A 19,468-nucleotide genomic window follows, 5' to 3' on the forward strand; every position below is an offset into this window, starting at 1 on the left:
ACATTATATACAAAATAAGTAAAAAAATTAGTTACAAACAACGCAAATAAAAAACAATCGGCTGGGGGCACGTAAAACGTCTGCCTTCTTCTCCAGCGCCATTTGTGTATTTGTGAATTATTCATGTATTTATGCGGTTGTGACAGATGCCCTTACTTACCCCTCGGTACAGTTCTGGTGGCACAGCTGGCACACCTTCATCTTATCTGCGTATTTCCAGATGAAGGTGTTCTTGCCCCCAGCCACCCCTCTAGGGCACCATGGGACACAGTTGTCTCCATCTTTGAAGTTGGCACACCGGGTACACTGCTCATGACCCTGAAAGAGAGGAGGATAGCAAGACAATGTATTACATACACATCTAAAGAAACATTCTCAGGAAACAGCCCTACTGTGCTGAGATGTAGAATCATTAACAAACACAAGCAGTGTACCCAGTGTACCAACTTCAAAGATGGCGACAACTGTGTCCCGGGGTGCTCACATGCTAATATGTTTACAGATGTATTGATCCTGGTCTGAAAGGCTGTCAGTCTAAAGGGTAAGCAAATGACTCTGCAATAGAATGCCAGAGAAATACATTGTGCCTATTGTTCTGGGACATAGCATGGAGAGAGACACAAACTGCTACATATTATATTATAGGGAGAGAGACATCCCACTGGGCAAAAACTGGTTGAATCAATGTTGTTTCCACCTCATTTCAACAACAAAATTCTGTGTGATGATGTTGAATCAACTTGGAAAACTGATTGGATTTGCAAAAAGTCATCAACGCAAGGGAATAAAAAAAACGAATTCCAATGACATGTTGACATTTTTTGCTTCATGTTGATTTTTTCTGTTGGTTAACAACTCAACCAAATGTAAATCAAAACTAGATGTTGAAAATACATCTGTGCCCAGTGGAATACTTCTTCAAAGTATATTATAGTGACACATACTACTACATAGTACACTACAGTTCAGAAGTTTGGGCTCACTTAGAAATGGCCTCAAGTCCTCAACTTCATTAAATAGTACCCACAAAACACCAGTCTCAACGTCAACAGTGAAAAGGTGACTCCAGGATGCTGGCCTTCTAGGCAGAGTTCCTCTGTCCAGTGTGTATTATTTTGCCCATCTTAATATGTTATTTTTATTAGTCTGAGATATGGCTTTTTCTTTGAAACTCTGCCTAGAAGTCCAGCCTCCCGGAGTCGCCTCTTCCCAGTTGACGTTGAGACTGGTGTTTTGCGGGTACTATTTAATGAAGCTGCCAGTTAAGGACTTGTGAGTTGTCTGTTTCTCAAACTAGACACTCTAATGTACTTGTCCTCTTGCTCAGTTGTGCACCGGGGCCTCCCACTCCTCTTTTTATTCTGGTTCGAGACAATTTGCATTATTCTGTGAAGGGAGTAGTACACAGCGCTGTATGAGATCTTCAGTTTCTTGGCAATTTCTCGCATGGAATAGCCTTCATTTCTCAGAACGAGAATAGACTGACGGGTTTCAGAAGAAAGTTATTTGTTTCTGGCCATTTTGAACCTGTAATCGAACCCACAAATGCTGATGCTCCAGACACTCAACTAGTCTACAGAAGGCCTGTTTTATTGCTTCTTTAATCAGAACAACAGTTTTCAGCTGTGCTAACATAATTGCAAAAGGGTTTTCGAATTATCCATTAGTCTTTTAAAATTATAAACTTGGATTAGCTATCACAACGTGCCATTGGAACACAGGAGTGATGGTTGCTGATAATGGGCCTCTGTACGCCTATGTAGATATTCAATAAAAAATCTTCCGTTTCCAGCTACAACATTAACAATGTCTACACTGTATTTCTGATCAATTTGATGTTATTTTAATGGACAAAAAATGTGCTTTTCAAGGACATTTCTTTGTGACCCCAAACTTTTGAATGGTAGTGTGTAATATAATATAGAGACTGCACTGACGTAGCATATATAAGAGACACACATACTGGTCCAGAGCAGGTCTTGGTCCCGTTGAGGAGCTGACACTCAAGGTGACACTCCACACACGTCTTATTCACTTCAGTCTCCCGTGGCTCCCTGCAACAATTAGGACACATGTTAGCATGAAGCATATTTCCACTAGTCTGGTCCCATATCGGTTTGTGCCCTCTTGCCAACTCCTCTAGTCATTGTCCCATAGGAGTTGTTAAGATAGGGACCAGGCTATATTTCTATTGGTTGAACATTTAATTTCAGATGGTTGCATTTGCAGTGAAATACTTGATCCCGTTCCTCATAGCAGTAGTTAAATTGTAAACAAGGTTGATGCTCAATGTTTGACAGAGGAGAGGACTCCCAAACTTAAACAGCTATGAGTTAAGTGATTCCATTCCAGCTGAGAGAACTTTCTTCACGTGAATTTAGTTCATTACCAAAAGTGAACAATTCTACTGTAAGTACTGTCTTACTACCTTCCTTAGATATACTCCATCTGTTTTTACTGTTAAATTCCATGCAACATCGTTTCATGCAACATCGTTTCTTGCAAAATACACGTTTTTCTTTGCCAAGTATACAACAAGTTACTTTCACTCTTCCTCCCTGCTTCAGCTACAGAATCAGGTTACAATGTCTCCTCTCACCCCTCCAGTAGGTTACAATGGCTCCTCTCTCACCCCTCCAGTAGGTTACAATGGCTCCTCTCTCACCCCTCCAGTAGGTTACAATGGCTCCTCTCTCACCCCTCCAGTAGGTTACAATGGCTCCTCTCTCACCCCTCCAGTAGGTTACAATGGCTCCTCTCTCACCCCTCCAGTAGGTTACAATGGCTCCTTATCTCACCCCTCCAGTAGGTTACAATGGCTCCTTATCTCACCCCTCCAGTAGGTTACAATGGCTCCTTATCTCACCCCTCCAGTAGGTTACAATGGCTCCTTATCTCACCCCTCCAGTAGGTTACAATGGCTCCTTATCTCACCACTCCAGTAGGTTACAATGACTCCTCTCTCACCCCTCCAGTAGGTTACAATGGCTCCTCTCTCACCCCTCCAGTAGGTTACAATGGCTCCTCTCACCCCTCCAGTAGGTTACAATGGCTCCTCTCTCACCCCTCCAGTAGGTTACAATGGCTCCTCTCTCACCCCTCCAGTAGGTTACAATGGCTCCTCTCTCACCCCTCCAGTAGGTTACAATGGCTCCTCTCTCACCCCTCCAGTAGGTTACAATGGCTCCTCTCTCACCCCTCCAGTAGGTTACAATGGCTCCTTATCTCACCCCTCCAGTAGGTTACAATGGCTCCTTATCTCACCCCTCCAGTAGGTTACAATGGCTCCTTATCTCACCCCTCCAGTAGGTTACAATGGCTCCTTATCTCACCCCTCCAGTAGGTTACAATGGCTCCTTATCTCACCACTCCAGTAGGTTACAATGGGGAACAGATAGGGGCTCCTCTCACCCCTCCAGTAGGTTGCAGGAGTCGACACAGCTTCCTGCTCGGCTGTAGTCCTGACAGGCGAAACACATGGTGGGTCCAGGACCCCAGCAGCCATCTCTGGTACACATCCTGTCACACGTGCTGTTCTGCATCCCTGCAAACACACATACAGACGCATACTATAGATAGGCCCAAAACATTGTCAAAGACTCCAGTCACCCAAGCCTTAACTGTTCTCTTCTACCGCACATCAAGGTCCAAAAGGCTCCTTAACAGCTTCTACCCCCAAGCCATAAAACTGCTGAACAATTAATTAAATGGCCACCTGGACTATTTACATTGACCCCCTCCCCTCCCTCCTTTGATTTTACACTGCTGCTACTCGCTGTTTATTATCTACGGTATGCATAGTCACTTTACCTCTACCTACCTCGACTAACCTTTACCCCAGCACATTGACTCGGTACCGGTACCCCCTGTATATAGCCTCGGTATTGTTATTTTATTGTGCTACTTTTATTTTTTTTTATTACTTTATTTGATTTAGTAAATATTTTCTTAACTCTTTCTTGAACTGCATTGTTGGTGAAGGGCTTGTAAAGTAAGCATTTCACCTTTTGTATTCGGAGCATTTGATAAATAACATTTGATATCAATACAAAATAAGTTTGAACCCATTTCTCTTTTCACACAACCCTGCACAAGCAACAAGCTAGCGTTCATTTCCTTTCTCCCACAATAACACTCCATCATCATTGCATTCTGTATCTATCACAGTTTTATTACCACAACAATAGAGGGTAAATATTATCTCGGAGCCAATCATATCCAAGTGTAACCATTCGTTTAGTAAGACCCGAACATGTTATCGCTAATTTGTCATGGGCTTGAGCTGATATTATGGTGTTGACTCCTGGTGTTTGTTGTGTATCTCCTGTTTGTTAGTGTTCGCTTTTTTTCTGTTATGTGACCACAAAAATCTATAAAAAATGTTAATCATAAAAAAATGACTGAATGATTTACCGCAGTCGGCTGCGTCGGCGTTGTTCTCCAGCCGGGCGGTCTGAGTGTCGGACTTGAACAACTGCTTCCAGTGGTGATTCTTGGTGTAGCAGAGGTTGGGGTTTTTTGCAATGACCACGTCTCCGTCACTGATCTCCTTCAGGTTACGCAGCCCCAGGTGGGTGATGGTTAACTGGGTTATGGCCAAGCTCAACAGAACACTGAGAACAGAGAGAGGGGAGGGGAGAGGGAGAGAGAGAGGAGTTAAAGGGATATTGAATGAGTCACATCAACTCATTCACGGTCAGTGGCACCCTGTAGTAGAGGCTGAGGTTTAGAGAGAGGCCAGGAACAGTGATCTTACCGCTTGGTCCGTCCACGGATGATCTCCAGGTTCTCAAATGGACTGAGGGACGTCATGTTCTCAGGCCAGTTCTGAATCAGCAAGTACCCTAGAAGATGAATAGATGTTTTTGTAATAATCGTGAAAAGTGCATTTTTGTCTGATTTGAACTGCCATGGCTCTATTCTTACCGGTAATTTCTCTAACTGTCTTGAAAACTTCTAGCCTGGCCGGATCCATCTTAGGTGCTTTGGTGAACGTGTCCCTGTGAATAGCAATAACAACTGTGACATGCATCTGTCATATTTGTGAATTTCACAATACAAAGGTTAGAAATGATCTATGATGTTTCTACAATTTCAAAAGACCTTAATGCGCTCACTACTTACCCATGGATAGATGTGTAGATAATAGCAATGTTCCCATTGATTTTGGTACAGTTTTTAAATGTGTCAATGTTGGTGGCATTAATTGACAGAATATTGGCAAGTTTTCCCATTCCAAGTCCATTGCAAACTGAAAATTAGTAACATATTAATAAAAACAAACATGGCTACTAATTTCTTGCCACACAGAAAAGTTAGTTTGAGAAATCACAAGCCCCCCAAAAAACAGAAGACTAGTGCAGTACATCAGGTTAAAATACATTTTTATTCAATAAGTAAAATTCAAAAATCGGAAAATCCTCCATTGGAAATAAAATGTTATTGAACACAACCCTGCAGTGCATCTTTGGGGAATAACACTGGGGTGAACTTGACATGTTATAGAGAGGCACGTGAATGCTATAATCCCTGCCATCAGAATATATAGTAGGAGCTGTAGCAGTATTAACTACCTTTGGGGCACAGTCCATCACACTTCTTGCACTTCCTGACCCCTCCCTCGTCCACCTCGTATGTGTCACCACTGCATGTCCGAACGCACGCTCCATGGTCCGTCACCACATAGTTATCTGAGGAGGGGAAAAAAAATTAAAAATGATTATATTCTAAGAGTACACAATCAGCACTCATTAATCATATACATATGGTTCTAAAATAAAGTCAAATTAAAAACAATTTTAAAAAAAAATCTAATTTCTTCAAAGGAATAAAACTATGAAAATATATAATAAACCTATATAATGCAATACTACAGGACAGTATTTTAGGCATGCCAGAGGTTGAGTGCTGATTCTAACAGAAAGTGGAGGCTGCTGCATTAGCACACCCTAAAACTACAACATTTTCTTTCCTCGCTTATGCAGTTTATGATTAAACTCAGTCTGACACAGACTGACTGACACGAACACCAGGCTAGAGGGACCATGTGACCACCCATTTCCTTGATGACAGCTTTGCACACTCTTGGCATTCTCTCAGCCAGCTTCATTTGGACTGCTTTTCCAACAGTCTTGAAGGAGTTCCCACATATGCTGAGCACATGTTGGCTGCTTTTCCTGACAGTGTCACCAGCAAAGCACCCCCACACCATCACACATCCTCCTCCATGCTTCACAGTGGGAACCACACACGCAGAGATCATCCGTTCACCTACTCGGCGTCTCACAAAGACACGGTGGTTGGAAGCAAAAATCTCTAATTTGGACTCATCAGACCAAAGGACAGATTTCCACCAGTCTAATGTCCATTGCTCGTGTTTCTTGGCCCAAGCAAGTCTCTTTTTCTTATTGGTGTCCTTTAGCAGTGGTTTCTTTGCAGCAATTCAACCATGAAGGCCTGATTTACGCAGTCTCCTCTGAACAGTTGGTGTTGAGATGTGTCTGAGATGTGCATTTATTTGGCCTGCAATTTCTGAGGCTGGTAACTCAAATGAATTCTGGGTCTTCCTTTCCTGTGGGGTTCTCATGAGAGCCAGTTTCATCATAGCGCTTAATGGGTTTTGACAGTGGTGTAAAGTACTTCAATAAAAATACTTTAAAGTACTACTTTAGTAGTTTTTGGGGGGGTCTGTACTATTTATATTTTGACTACTTTTACTTCACTACATTCCTAAAGAAAATTATGTACTTTTTACTCCATACATTTTCCCATACAGACACCCAAAAGTACTTGTTACATTTCGAATGCTTAGCAGGACAGAAAATGGTCCAATTGCCACACTTATCAAGAGAACATCCCTGGTCATCCCTACTGCCTCTGATCTGGCGGACTCACTAAACACAAATGCTTTGTTTTTAAATTATGTCTGAGTGTTGGAGTGTGACCCTGGCTATTCATTAATAAGGATTTTTTTAAATTCTTACTTTTACTTTTTATACTTACAGTTGAAGTCGGAAGTTTACATTCACCTTTGCCAAATACATTTAAACTCAGTTTTTCACAATTCCTGACATTTAATCCTAGTAAGAATTCCCTGTCTTAGGTCAGTTAGGATCACCACTTTATTTTAAGAATGTGAAATGTCAGAATAATGGTTGAGAGAATGATTTATTTCAGCTTTCATTTATTTTATCACATTCCCAGTGGGTCAGAAGTTTACCATACACTCAATTAGCATTTGGTAGCATTGCCTTTAAAATGGTTTAACTTGGGTCAAATGTTTCAGGTTGCCTTCCACAAGTTTCCCACAATAAGTGGGGTGAATTTTGGCCCATTCCTCCTGACAGAGCTGGTGTAACTGTCAGGTGTGTAGGCCTCCTTGCTCGCACATGCTTTTTCAGAAGCCATTTTTCTACAACTATGGAAGTATGCTTGGGGTCATTGTCCATTTGGAAGACCCATTTGCGACCAAGCTTTAACTGATGTCTTGAGATGTTGCTTCAATATATCCACATAATTTTCCTTCCTCATGATGCCAAACAGTCCTATTTTTGTTTCATCAGACTAAAAGTACGATCTTTGTCCCCATTTGCAGTTGCAAACCGTAGTCTGGCTTTTTTATGGCGGTTTTGGAGAAGTGGCTTCTTCCTTGCTGAGCGTCCTTTCAGGTTATGTCGATATAGGACTCTTTTTACTGTGGATATAGATACTTTTGTACCTGTTTCCTCCAGCATCTTCACAAGGTCCTTTGCTGTTGTTCTGAGATTGATTTGCACTTTTCGCACCAAAGTATGTTCATCACTAGGAGACAGACCACTTCTCCTTCCTGAGCGGTATGACGGCTGCGTGGTCCCATGGTGTTTATACTTGCGTACTATTGTTTGTACAGATGAACGTGGTACCTTCAGGCATTTGGAAATTGCTCCCAATGATGAACCAGACTTGTAGAGGTCTACAACTTTTTTTCGCTGAGGTCTTTGCTAATTTCTTTTGATTTTCCCATGATGAAATACATCCACAGGTACACCTCCAATTGACACAAATGATGTCAATTAGCCTATCAGAAGCTGCTAAAGCCATGACATCATTTCTGTAATTTTCCAAGCTGTTTAAAGGCAGTCAGCTTAGTGCATGTAAACTTCAGACCCACTGGAATTGTGATACAGTGAATGATACGTGAAATAATCTGTCTGTAAACAATTGTTGGAAAAATTACTTGTGTCATGCACAAAGTAGATGTCCTAACTGACTTGCCAAAACTTTAGTTTGTTAGCAAGAAATTTGTGGAGTGGTTGAAAAACAAGTTTTAATGACTCCAACCTAAGTGTATGTAAACTACCGACTTCAACTGTAAGTATATTTTAGCAACTACATTTACTTTTGATACTGAAGTATATTTAAAACCAAATACTTTTAGACTTTTACTCAAGTAGTATTTTACTGGGTGACTTTCACTTGAGTCATTTTCTATGCAGATATCTTTACATGTACTCAAGTATGAGATTTGAGTACTTTTTCCACCACTGTTTTTTTCTTCAACTGCACTTGAAGAAACGTTCAAAGTTCTAGAAATGTTCCAGATTGACTGACCTTCATTTCTTAAAATAATGATGGACTGTCATTTTTCTTTGCTTATTTGAGCTGTTCTTGCCATAATAAGGACTTGTACCAAATAGGGCTATCTTCTGTATACCACCCATACCTTGTCACAACATAACTGATTGGCTCAAATGCATTAAGAAGGACAGAAATTCCACAAAGGTTTAAATAAGGCCCACCTGTTGTCTGAAATGGATTCATGAAGCTGGTTGAGAGAATGCCATGAGTGTGCAAAGCTGTCATCAAGGCAAAGGGTAGATACTTTGAAGAATCGCAAATATAAAATATATTTGGATTTGTTTAACACTGTTTTGGTTACTACATGATTCCAAATGTGTTATTTCATAGTTTTGATGTCATCACTATTATTCTATAATGTAGAAAATAGTAAAAAAAGAAAGAAAAACCCTTGTGTCCAAACTTTTGACTGGTACTGTATGTGTTGTCTGTAGACCTGGTTGAAGCCCCCTCTGTGTACAGTTTATAAACCAGGGCTTCCCAGTCCTGGAGGGCCAAAACACGTCTGGTTTTCGTTTCTACCTGGTAGTTAATTGCACTAATTGAGTAACTCAAGTTGAAGACATACCGGGTACTGCAGGCTGCCATTAGTAACTAAATGATGATCCGTATAACTTATTTTGTGTGTAATTGTAAAGCTCAAGGAGACACATCTGGTGTATTAGAAGAAGTTATTGGTACCATGATTGTCTTCTAATATTTTATTTATTTACATGAAGATTGCCAATTTTCCATTCACTATAATGTGGATCCTGTTTTCTGCTAACAATGCCTGCTGTACCACAGTCAGCTTTGAACTTCTGTGGCTTCAATGAGACGGGGGAGTCGTTCTCCCCTGGTCCCAGGTCTGAATTAGTCCGTGATTAGGAGAGGATGAAAACCAGAAGTGTTTCGGCCCTCCAGTACCAGGATGGGGCAGCCATGTTCTAAACTATCCTTATATCATTTATCCTATACTGCGGCCTCGGAGGAGGTAATGGGGGGACATGGAGGGGACACGGAGGGCCATGGGGGTTTTCTTACGAGGACAAGTCTTGACGCAGGTGGCCCCAAAGTTGTACTTCCCGTCTGGGTTGTTGACCAATTGGTGAAGGTTGCGGTCGTAGAGCAGGAGGCGGGGACACGAGTCTTTACACATCCCATCATCCTGAAAGTCACGGCAGGCCTACGACATCAAAGAGGGTTGTGTTTATTAGGCACCAAACGGAAGAAAACAGACTGACACCGGGAGGGACAACCTGAACTTGTCCAATAGGAAATGCTTGTTTTCACTTTCCATTGCAAAATGTTTTAAATGGCCTAATCACAGTGCTTGACTTGGACAATAAGTTTGGGTACTCATTTTGGGTGCCGGTACTGTTTATATTTAGGTGCAGGAACTCCGCAATACTTTTGAGCTAATATTCTACGAAGAGGAAAAGGAGCTCAAACAGTAGAACATTTGAGGTGCCGGTACTCAGCTCCTGTGAGCTCCTACCCAAGTCAAGTACTGCCTAATCATCAATTCAACCCAGCCAACCCAGAGAGCACGAGGACCATATAACAGAGCAATATATACTCAGATGATAACACCAGCCTGAACCCAGCCTGATTCTCATGGCACTGTCAAAAAGCAGCGTTTAACCAGTGGTCACTGGATGCAAGAGCAACACAATTTGCAACACAATTTGGTTTCAATCATAAAGTGGATAGAAAACACTCACCCGGTGTATGGTTGGTCGTGAGCCAGTAAGTCACAAGGGAGCCTCATAAGAGAGAAATAATTATGTGTGAAATGCAATGTGGGTCTGTTTCCTCAAACCCTTGACTCTTGAGTGACGACACTGTTATTGGGTTAAGAAATAGCTTGAAATAATACATAATAGCTTGTGAGAGATGCAAGTGTCCTCCCTTATGGAGCCACTCATGGCCTCTCTCCCTATAACCTCTGACCCCAGTAATATGTGAAGGTGGCTTCAGTCTCTCTCTTCCTGGTAAAATCACATGACATGGTGAGGTAATAATCCTGACCCCAGTACAGTGTGTGAAGTTGGTGTTTCTGTCAGTCTCTCACCAGACAGTCTGGGTCCAGTACAGTGTGTGAAGTTGGTGTTTCTGCCAGTCTCTCACCAGACAGTCTGGGTCCAGTACAGTGTGAAGGTGGGTTATGGTTAGGGTCTCTCACCAGACAGTCTGGGTCCAGTACAGTGTGAAGGTGGGTTATGGTTAGGGTCTCTCACCAGACAGTCTGGGTCCAGTACAGTGTGAAGGTGGGTTATGGTTAGGGTCTCTCACCAGACAGTCTGTAGGTCTGAGTCCAGTACAGTGTGAAGGTGGGTTATGGTTAGGATCTCTCACCAGACAGTCTGGGTCCAGTACAGTGTGAAGGTGGGTTCTGGGTCCAGTACAGTGTGAAGATGGGTTATGGTTAGGGTCTCTCACCAGACAGTCTGTAGGTCTGAGTCCAGTACAGTGTGAAGGTGGGTTATGGTTAGGATCTCTCACCAGACAGTCTTAGTCCAGTACAGTGTGAAGGTGGGTTATGGTTAGGGTCTCTCACCAGACAGTCTTAGTCCAGTACAGTGTGAAGGTGGGTTATGGTTAGGGTCTCTCACCAGACAGTCTGTAGGTCTGAGTCCAGTACAGTGTGAAGGTGGGTTATGGTTAGGATCTCTCACCAGACAGTCTTAGTCCAGTACAGTGTGAAGGTGGGTTATGGTTAGGGTCTCTCACCAGACAGTCTGTAGGTCTGGGTCCAGTGCAGCCTGCAGCACAGTGTTCGTTGCAGCAGTCGATGGGGGACGGACCCTTACACCTCTTAGAGCACTGCTGGGCACAGTTCAGCTTCGTCACTATAAAGGGATTAGAAATTCCAAATCAAATTTGATTTGTCACATGCTTGGTAAACAACAGGTGTAGACTAACAGTGAAATGCTGAGTTACGGCCCTTCCAAACAATGCAAAGAGAAAGAAAATAGAAAAATAATAGAAAAGTAAAACACATAATAATTCTGTAAAAATAATAATAAATACACAATGAAAAATGATAACTTTGCTACAAACACGAGGTACCAGTCCCGAGTCAATGTGCCGGAGTAAGAGGTAATTGAGATAAATATGTACATATACAGTAACTAGGAATTAAGTAACTAGGCAACAGGATAGATAATAAACAGTAGCAGAAGCATTTGTTATTGATCAAAAGATTTCTGGTTTGAATCCCCGAGCCAACTAGGTAAAACGTCTGTCAATGTGCCCTTGAGCAAGGCATTTAACCCTAATTGCTCCTGTAAGTCACTCTGGATAAGAGCGCCTGCAAAACAACTCAAATGTAAAATAGTCTGGGTAGGTATTTAGTTAATTATTTAACTAAACTATTTTGGGGTTAGCAGCTGTTGGTTCCTTAGTTCGTGCATCGGTACTGCTTGCCGTGCGGTAGCTGAGAGAACAGTCTATGACTTGAGTGGCTGGAGTCTTTGAAAATGTTTCTGGCCTTCCTCTGACACCGCCTGGTATAGAGGTCCTGGATGGCAGGGAGCTCAGCCCCAGTGATGTAATGGGCCGTATGCACTACCCTCTGTAGCACCTTGCAGTTGTGTATGGTTTAAACTTGAAAGACTTACACGTCTGGCAGTGTTCTGGGCCGGGCGCCCAACAGGAACCATTGAAGCATCCAGGATCACATCTTTTACCTACAAAAACATAGACACAAATAAAAGTTTAGCAAAAGCTTAACTTCCAAACCATTACTTTAATGTTTAATCAAATAAAGTTGGAATATTTGACAGTTGAAAGTGAAACATTACGAAACTGTTGGCCAAACTTGTTGAAGCAGCTTCCTGTTAATATCTTACAACATGAACCAGTCTAGCCTCAAGGGTGTATAAAAACACAAAACCTTGAATGGGATTATGGTAGGTACATTTATGTGACGCAATGTTTGTGTTCTAACAGGAGCTTCTTACAGAGCCGATTGTTGCTGGGTTCAGGTAACTGCATGTTGGGTTTGCTGTTACTGTTTACAATGTCCAACCACTGGATGGTCTCCACGTTACACAGCTGGTTGTCTGAGAACTTCACTCCTCCTTTCAGGATCTCTAGAAATTGGAGAGAGACTTGTTTATTTTCAGGTGGAAGCTAAATATTGGTGTGAATTAATCATTGTAATAAAGCTGTGTAGATGAAATACAACAAACTACTGAATCTTCAGATTCTGATGCAAGCCTAACTTCAACCCTAACCTCAAGCCTAACCTCAGCTTCATGTCCACATCCTGGTTCAACCCTCATGTCCACATCCTGGTTCAACCCTAATCCTAGCTTCATATCCATATCCTGGTTCAACCCTAACCCCAGCTTCATATCCATATCCTGGTTCAACCCTAACCCCAGCTTCATATCCTGGTTCAACCCTAACCCCAGCTTCATCCATATCCTGGTTCAACCCTAACCCCAGCTTCATATCCATATCCTGGTTCAATCCTAACTCTAGCTTCATGTCCGTATCCTCGTTCAACCCTAACCCCAGCTTCATATCCATATCCTGGTTCAACCCTAACCCCAGCTTCATATCCATATCCTGGTTCAACCCTAACCCCAGCTTCATATCCATATCCTGGTTCAACCCTAACCCCAGCTTCATATCCATATCCTGGTTCAACCCTAACCCCAGCTTCATATCCATATCCTGGTTCAACCCTAACCCCAGCTTCATATCCATATCCTGGTTCAACCCTAACCCCAGCTTCATATCCATATCCTGGTTCAACCCTAACCATAGCTTTGTGTCCACATCCCAGGTTAACCCTAATCCTCAACCCTATTTTATAGCTTATAACTAGGGCTTAGAGTTTCCCTGGTTTGGCCCTAGTATGTGAGAATTCCCACAGTGACTAGTCATTATGAGGCTGGGTATAGACCTGCCTGGACAGAGCAGGGACAGGCCTATAGACTGACCTGTGAGGCTGGTCAGAGGCAGCTCAGTGGTGCCTGCTCGCATGGACTTGTTATAGTTCAGCACCACAGCCAGGGCAAAGCCACTGTCATAGAGAGTGTGGCCTCGGATGATGCGCAGGTTGTCCAGGGGAATCCTGTTGGCTGTGTTGAGGGCGATCAGAACGTAGCCACCCACCTCCTGGATGGACTGGAGGCAAACAAGGAAGGTTTAACTGGAATTCACACGCTATGCCAGTGGTGAACAACTCCACACCTACAGGGTCCAGCTTCAGTCCTGCTGGTTTTCACATCAGCCTGTCTATATCCTCATAGCTAGATATATCCTGCATACCTAAATAACATAGGTAATGTAATGTAATGACGCCACATAAAATGTTGCGCTACACAGCATTCCTAAACTAGCCCACAATGTCTGCTGTGTGGATCGAGCAGTCATTTGAAAGAGTAACAACATTTCAGCAAGACAACTTAAAGGCGAAGTCCATTAGTGGCAAGATATTAGTGCCGTTCTCTGTCGTCGGTGATGTTGGCTTTCGCCGACTGGTTGAGCACCGGTACACACTGCCAAGTGCGCTATTTTTCAGATGTTGCCCTACCGGAGTTACACAGTAATAGTGTCACTGCTATTAGCTTCACGACTGACATTTGGACCAGCGATGTCAGCCCCATGAGCATGCTGAGTCTGACAGCACAGTGGGTTGACGAGGACTTCCTACTGAGGAAAGCTGTATTGCATGCTCATGAATGTGCTGGTTGTCATACAGCTGCTGACATTTCAATGGCATTTGACAACATGTTTGAACCATGAACACATTAGCTAGCTCCATTCAAACAACTGACTGGAGAAATAAGCTCATCAACTGCACCTGCAGCAGACGTTTTTCCCTCTGTCATGGCATTGAAACGCCTGTCAACAAAACTGCCGACACAGACCGTGAGGTTAAAACTTACAAAAGTACTTGAGGCTTGTGAACAAGCGAATGATTCGGTGGCACTCTATCTGAGCCTCTCTCCTGTGTCGCCACCATGCTCGATGCTATGTACAAGGACCGCTACTTCGATGCAGACAAGAAACAGGGTTTACATGAAATGTTACATACACAGCTGGACAAGATGGAAACAGACACAGTGACAGTGCACACTGAGGAAAAGAAGCCATGGACAGACAGCTGAAACTTCACTGCTTGACATGTATGATGAAATCCTGGTTGAGAATGAAACGAACAAATGAACAATGAAACAGCACAGCAAGTAAGTGAAAGAAATAGGTTTTGATTATGTTTTACTGGTAATGGGGACGTACGTAAATGGCAACAAAATAACTTTTTGGTCAGTGTGTGTGTGTGTAACCTTTAACTATGCAAGTTATTTATAATGACGACCTACTCCAGCCAAACCCGGACGACGCTGGGCAAAGTGTGTACCGCCCTATGGGACTCCCAGTCACGGCCAATGTGATACAGCCTGGATTCGAACCAGGGACTGCAGTGACGCCTCTTGCACTGAGATGCAGTGCCTTAGACCGCTGTGTCCATGTGTGTGTGTGTGTATTAACTATTTAACTGTACTAGAATGCTTAAAAGGCCGCAAAAATGTTTAATATCGGTTATCAGTTTCGTTTTATTTATTTATTGGCAAGGAAAATATCGGATATCGGTATCAGCCAAAAATGAAATATCGGTGCATCACTAATGTCTGTAGGTTAAAGCAAGCTTGTAAGGTGTTTTAAGCAGCTGTTATGTACATGTTTTTATCATCCAGTATTGCTTTCTCCAGACAAATGTGTTCCTGACCTGTAGCCTGGTATCTCTTATGGTCATTGTCAATAGGACTTGACAAGACCGCACAAACAGATCTGGTACCAGGCTAGCATTCCTTCATCTTACCCTGAGGAAAGACAGATCATGGTCGTCCTCCATGTATGTGACCTCCAGGTTCTCCAGGACCACGGTGCAGTTGCTGTAGGTCTTGACCATGTTCAGGTAGTGGTCCTCTTTTGACCCAAGCAGGCTGAACCGGTTAGTGACGCCCTGGCACACTGTGGATGAAGAGTGAGGAGATGATGATCCAGGAAAGTAGACGAGAGCATCAGAGCGTCAACTTGAATTTCACAAGGAACATTTAGAGTTAGTAGGCCCACTCATATAAAAGAAAAAGTTGGTGAGGTGGCCAGAACAAATATGCCCGTTGTCAAAATATTGCTGCCTTGATCTACACAGAGTGTACAAAACATTAGGAATTCCATGACAGACTGACCAGGTGAATCCAGGTGAAAGCTATGATCCCTTATTGATGTCACTTGTTAAATCCACTTAAAATCAGTGATGGGAAGAAGACGGGTTAAAGAAGGATTTTTAAGCCGTGAGACAATTGAGACATGGATTGTGTATGTGTGCCATTCAGAGGCTAAATGGGAAAGACAAAATATTTAAGTGCCTTTGAACAGGGTATGGTAGTAGGTGTCAGGTGTACCAGTTTGAGTGTGTCAAGAACTGAAACGCTGCTGGGTTTTTCACGCTCAACAGTTTTCCGTGTGTTTCAAGAATGGTCTACCACCCAAAGGACATCCAGCCAACTTGAAAACTGTGGAAGCATTAGAGTCAACATGGGCCAGCATCCCTGTGGAACGTTTGACACCTTGTAGAGTCCATGCCCCGGCGAACTGAGGCTGTTCTGAGGGCAAAAGGGGTGCAACCCAATATTAGGAAAGTGTTCCTAATGTTTTGTACACTCAGTGTAGACAGGAAAAATCTAAGCTACCAATCCCACATACATGGCTAGTGCTAATCATCATGCAGTCTCTGCTCAAATTCATATTGGCATACCCAACACAACGAAGGACTCCCACTCTGTTTCTCTTTGGCTTCTCTTAGGTATCACACATGTTTAGTATATTTGTTTGTAAGTGTGCACAGTCATCATTTGGCTCATTCACATGCATTAAATAGCTGATCTGGATTCAATCTACAATGGGAACTCGATCCCTACAATGCTAGTGCTTACTCATGAGTCGCAGTGAGCTCTGAGCTGGCTGCCGTATTTATCTTGGCTCAGACTCTTTCCACTGCTATTCAGGCTAGTTAAACAAAGCCTAGCGACTCTGTGCCATGTCATCTCTGCAGAAATGTTGGAGTTAATATTCACACACACACGTTATTCATGGGGTCTATTATCTATTCCACTCATCTCCCTGTCACTAGGAAGAATAGTGGCAGCATTAATGTTAATTGATCCATAAATCTGCATCTTCTGAAGTTTAGACAGGTTTTCCAGTTAGATAACAAGGATTATTTAAGGAATTCCTGGAAATGAAAGCCGGAGCCATTTTGCATGATAACTCCCATTCTTGGCACGAATCAACAAACTTCTCAGGATCCTCCAAGTGTTGTTGATGCATGTGTGTATGCAACAACAGCTATTAAGCCTTTCCGCGAGCTACTCCAACAAACACCTACGATAAAAGGATTATAATGCTCTAATCCAGGGGTTTTCAAACTGGGGTACTGCAGTTGGTCCGCAAATTATTATTATTATTATTATTTTTTTTTTAAATTACTTTTCATGTGAACAACAATTATTTGAGGAATATCACTAGCTGCAACAGAATAGTATCGTGGGTACCATTTTCATGTCTCTGCATCCAGTAAGAAGGAAGTTTGAGGTAGTTTCAAAAGCCAAAACTAACTAGCGTCAGTGCAATGACTGGAAGTTTACAGGAACATTTAGCATGCTAGCTGTTCCGGTTCATCTGACTCTGGGGAAGTAGATAAATGGCTTCATGGCCAAAATCTCGAACTATACCTTTTAATATGGAAGAAATTACAGTCATTGGAGCTAATTACAGGGTTTGTTTTCTGTATAGGCGGGATGGAAAAACTGTTTCAGTCTCAACTTAAATGACCAAAACCAGATAGAGAGCATGCAGAAAGGATATTGAACAATATATATTTTTTTATAAGCTTTACAACAGCAACATTTTCTCTACACTGCCAAGATAGCCTATAAGCTAAAAGGTATGTTAGAGTTTACACTTCCTCTTCCAATGAACTGTTGGCAGTTCAAAATAATTAAAATCTATCTACAAAATCTATTAATTTTAAAATGTTGACTACTTCTACTTGCCATTATCATTCACCTGATAAGACGAGATGTGATAAATATTATTTTTTGCTAACATATGATGGGAGTGCCAGGTTTTCCTGAGCAGGCGTCACTGGGCAAGAAAAGTTTGAAAAACCCCTGCTCTAATCTACGATTACAAAAACGTGTTTGACTAAGCCAATGCATTGAGACACTATTGAAGATACAGAGGAAGACGAGAGGATCCTTTACAGAGTAGTAGAAGCTGACTGAGGCGATCTGGAGGAAACAGGTTCAGTCTGTCTGTCCCTTGAGCTGGTCTGACAGGTTGTTGTGACTGACAATGTGAACCAGGGGAACATAAAATTTTATTTGTCACATGCTTCGTAAACAACAGGTGTAGACTAACAGTGAAATGCTTACTTAGAGGTCCTTTTCCAACAATGCAGAATTAAATATTTAGAAGATGTTTTTCAAATAGAAATTGTGGCACAAATAAATACACAGTGAAAAACGAATAACACTAAAGAGTAAAAATAACATGGCTATATACAGGGAGTAACAATACCGAGTCGATGTGCAGGGGTACGAGGTAACTGAGGTAGTTATGTAAAGTCACTAGGTAACAGGGGTGGCAGGTAGCCTAGTGGTTAGAGCATCGGGACAGTAACCGAAAGGTTTCTGGATCGAATCCCCAAGCTGACAAGGTAAAAAGCTGTCCTTCTGCTCCTGAACAAGGCAGGAACATGACATTTTATTTGTCACATGCTTTGTCACTGTTCTACGGTGGGTCGTCATTGTAAATAAGAATTTGTTCTTAACTGACTTGTCCAGTTAAATAAAGTTTAAGTTAAAAATATAAAAACAGAATAGACGCATGACGTCTGGTTTCCCAAGCACCATCCATCACACACTAAAGACCACAAAGGGATCGTATAAAGCAGAGTTAAATGTGTGAACACATTCTATTTACTTTACTTTGGGCTCGAACCAGGGACCCTCTGCACAACAACTAGTCTCTCAGGGACAGGTGAAACATGGAGATTTGGTTCTGCGTTGCTGAGATTACACAACAACACTCACTAAAAGCAGCATATACAGTGGGGAGAACAAGTATTTGCTAACCTGCAAAATCGGTCCCAGCTCTCGTCAGGTCATTGACCTGGTCCTGCCGTGTAGTTCTGGGCTGATCCCTCACCTTCCTCATGATCATTAATGCCCCACGAGGTGAGATCTTGCATGGAGCCCCAGACTGAGGGTGATTGACCATCATATTGAACTTCTTCCATTTTCTAACAATTGCGCCAACAGTTGTTGCCTTCTCACCAAGCTGCTTGCCTATTGTCCTGTAGCCCATCCCAGCCTTGTGCAGGTCTACAATTTAATTCTGATATCCTTACACAGCTCTCTGGTCTTGGCCATTGTGGAGAGGTTGGAGTCTGTTTGATTGAGTGTGTGGACAGGTGTATTTTATACAGGTAACGAGTTCAAACATGTGCAGTTAATACAGGTAATGAGTGGAGAACAGGAGGGCTTCTTAAATAAAAAACTAAGAGGTCTGTGAGAGCCAGAATTCTAACTGGTTGGTAGGTGATCAAATACTTATGTCATGCAATAAAATGCAAATTAATTACTTAAAACTCATACAATGTGATTTTCTGGATTTTTGTTTTAGATTCCGTCTCTCACAGTTGAAGTGTACCTATGATAAAAAGTACAGACCTCTACATGCTTTGTAAGTAGGAAAACCTGCAAAATCGGCAGTGTATCAAATACTTGTTCTCCCCACTGTATGAAGCCTTAGAAATAAGGGTCATGAAATCAATAACTTGCTAACA

At 42.3% G+C, this 19,468-nt stretch overlaps 1 protein-coding gene across 4 annotated transcripts in view; it reads right to left on the bottom strand.

The window, feature by feature from the left end:
* The window catches only part of LOC112260663 (epidermal growth factor receptor), an 86,018-nt gene that overhangs the window by 13,543 nt on the left and 53,007 nt on the right, over positions 1-19,468 (bottom strand). For 3 of the 4 annotated variants that reach the window (XM_024435943.1, XM_042328850.1, XM_024435944.2), the window contains 14 exons: positions 15,437-15,588; positions 13,551-13,737; positions 12,561-12,692; positions 12,219-12,287; positions 11,329-11,447; positions 9,640-9,781; positions 5,574-5,690; positions 5,125-5,251; positions 4,927-5,000; positions 4,757-4,844; positions 4,414-4,613; positions 3,412-3,544; positions 1,964-2,054; positions 161-318 (listed from right to left, as the gene is read on the bottom strand). In XM_024435943.1, coding sequence (XP_024291711.1) covers positions 161-318; positions 1,964-2,054; positions 3,412-3,544; positions 4,414-4,613; positions 4,757-4,844; positions 4,927-5,000; positions 5,125-5,251; positions 5,574-5,690; positions 9,640-9,781; positions 11,329-11,447; positions 12,219-12,287; positions 12,561-12,692; positions 13,551-13,737; positions 15,437-15,588 — 1,789 coding nt within the window. Of the gene's footprint in view, positions 1-160; positions 319-1,963; positions 2,055-3,411; positions 3,545-4,413; positions 4,614-4,756; positions 4,845-4,926; positions 5,001-5,124; positions 5,252-5,573; positions 5,691-9,639; positions 9,782-10,890; positions 11,102-11,328; positions 11,448-12,218; positions 12,288-12,560; positions 12,693-13,550; positions 13,738-15,436; positions 15,589-19,468 lie in introns of those variants that run through there. The other variant, XM_042328851.1, reaches the window with a different exon arrangement.

The sequence above is a fragment of the Oncorhynchus tshawytscha genome, linkage group LG10, assembly GCF_018296145.1.
Source record: "Oncorhynchus tshawytscha isolate Ot180627B linkage group LG10, Otsh_v2.0, whole genome shotgun sequence".
NCBI lineage: Eukaryota > Metazoa > Chordata > Actinopteri > Salmoniformes > Salmonidae > Oncorhynchus > Oncorhynchus tshawytscha.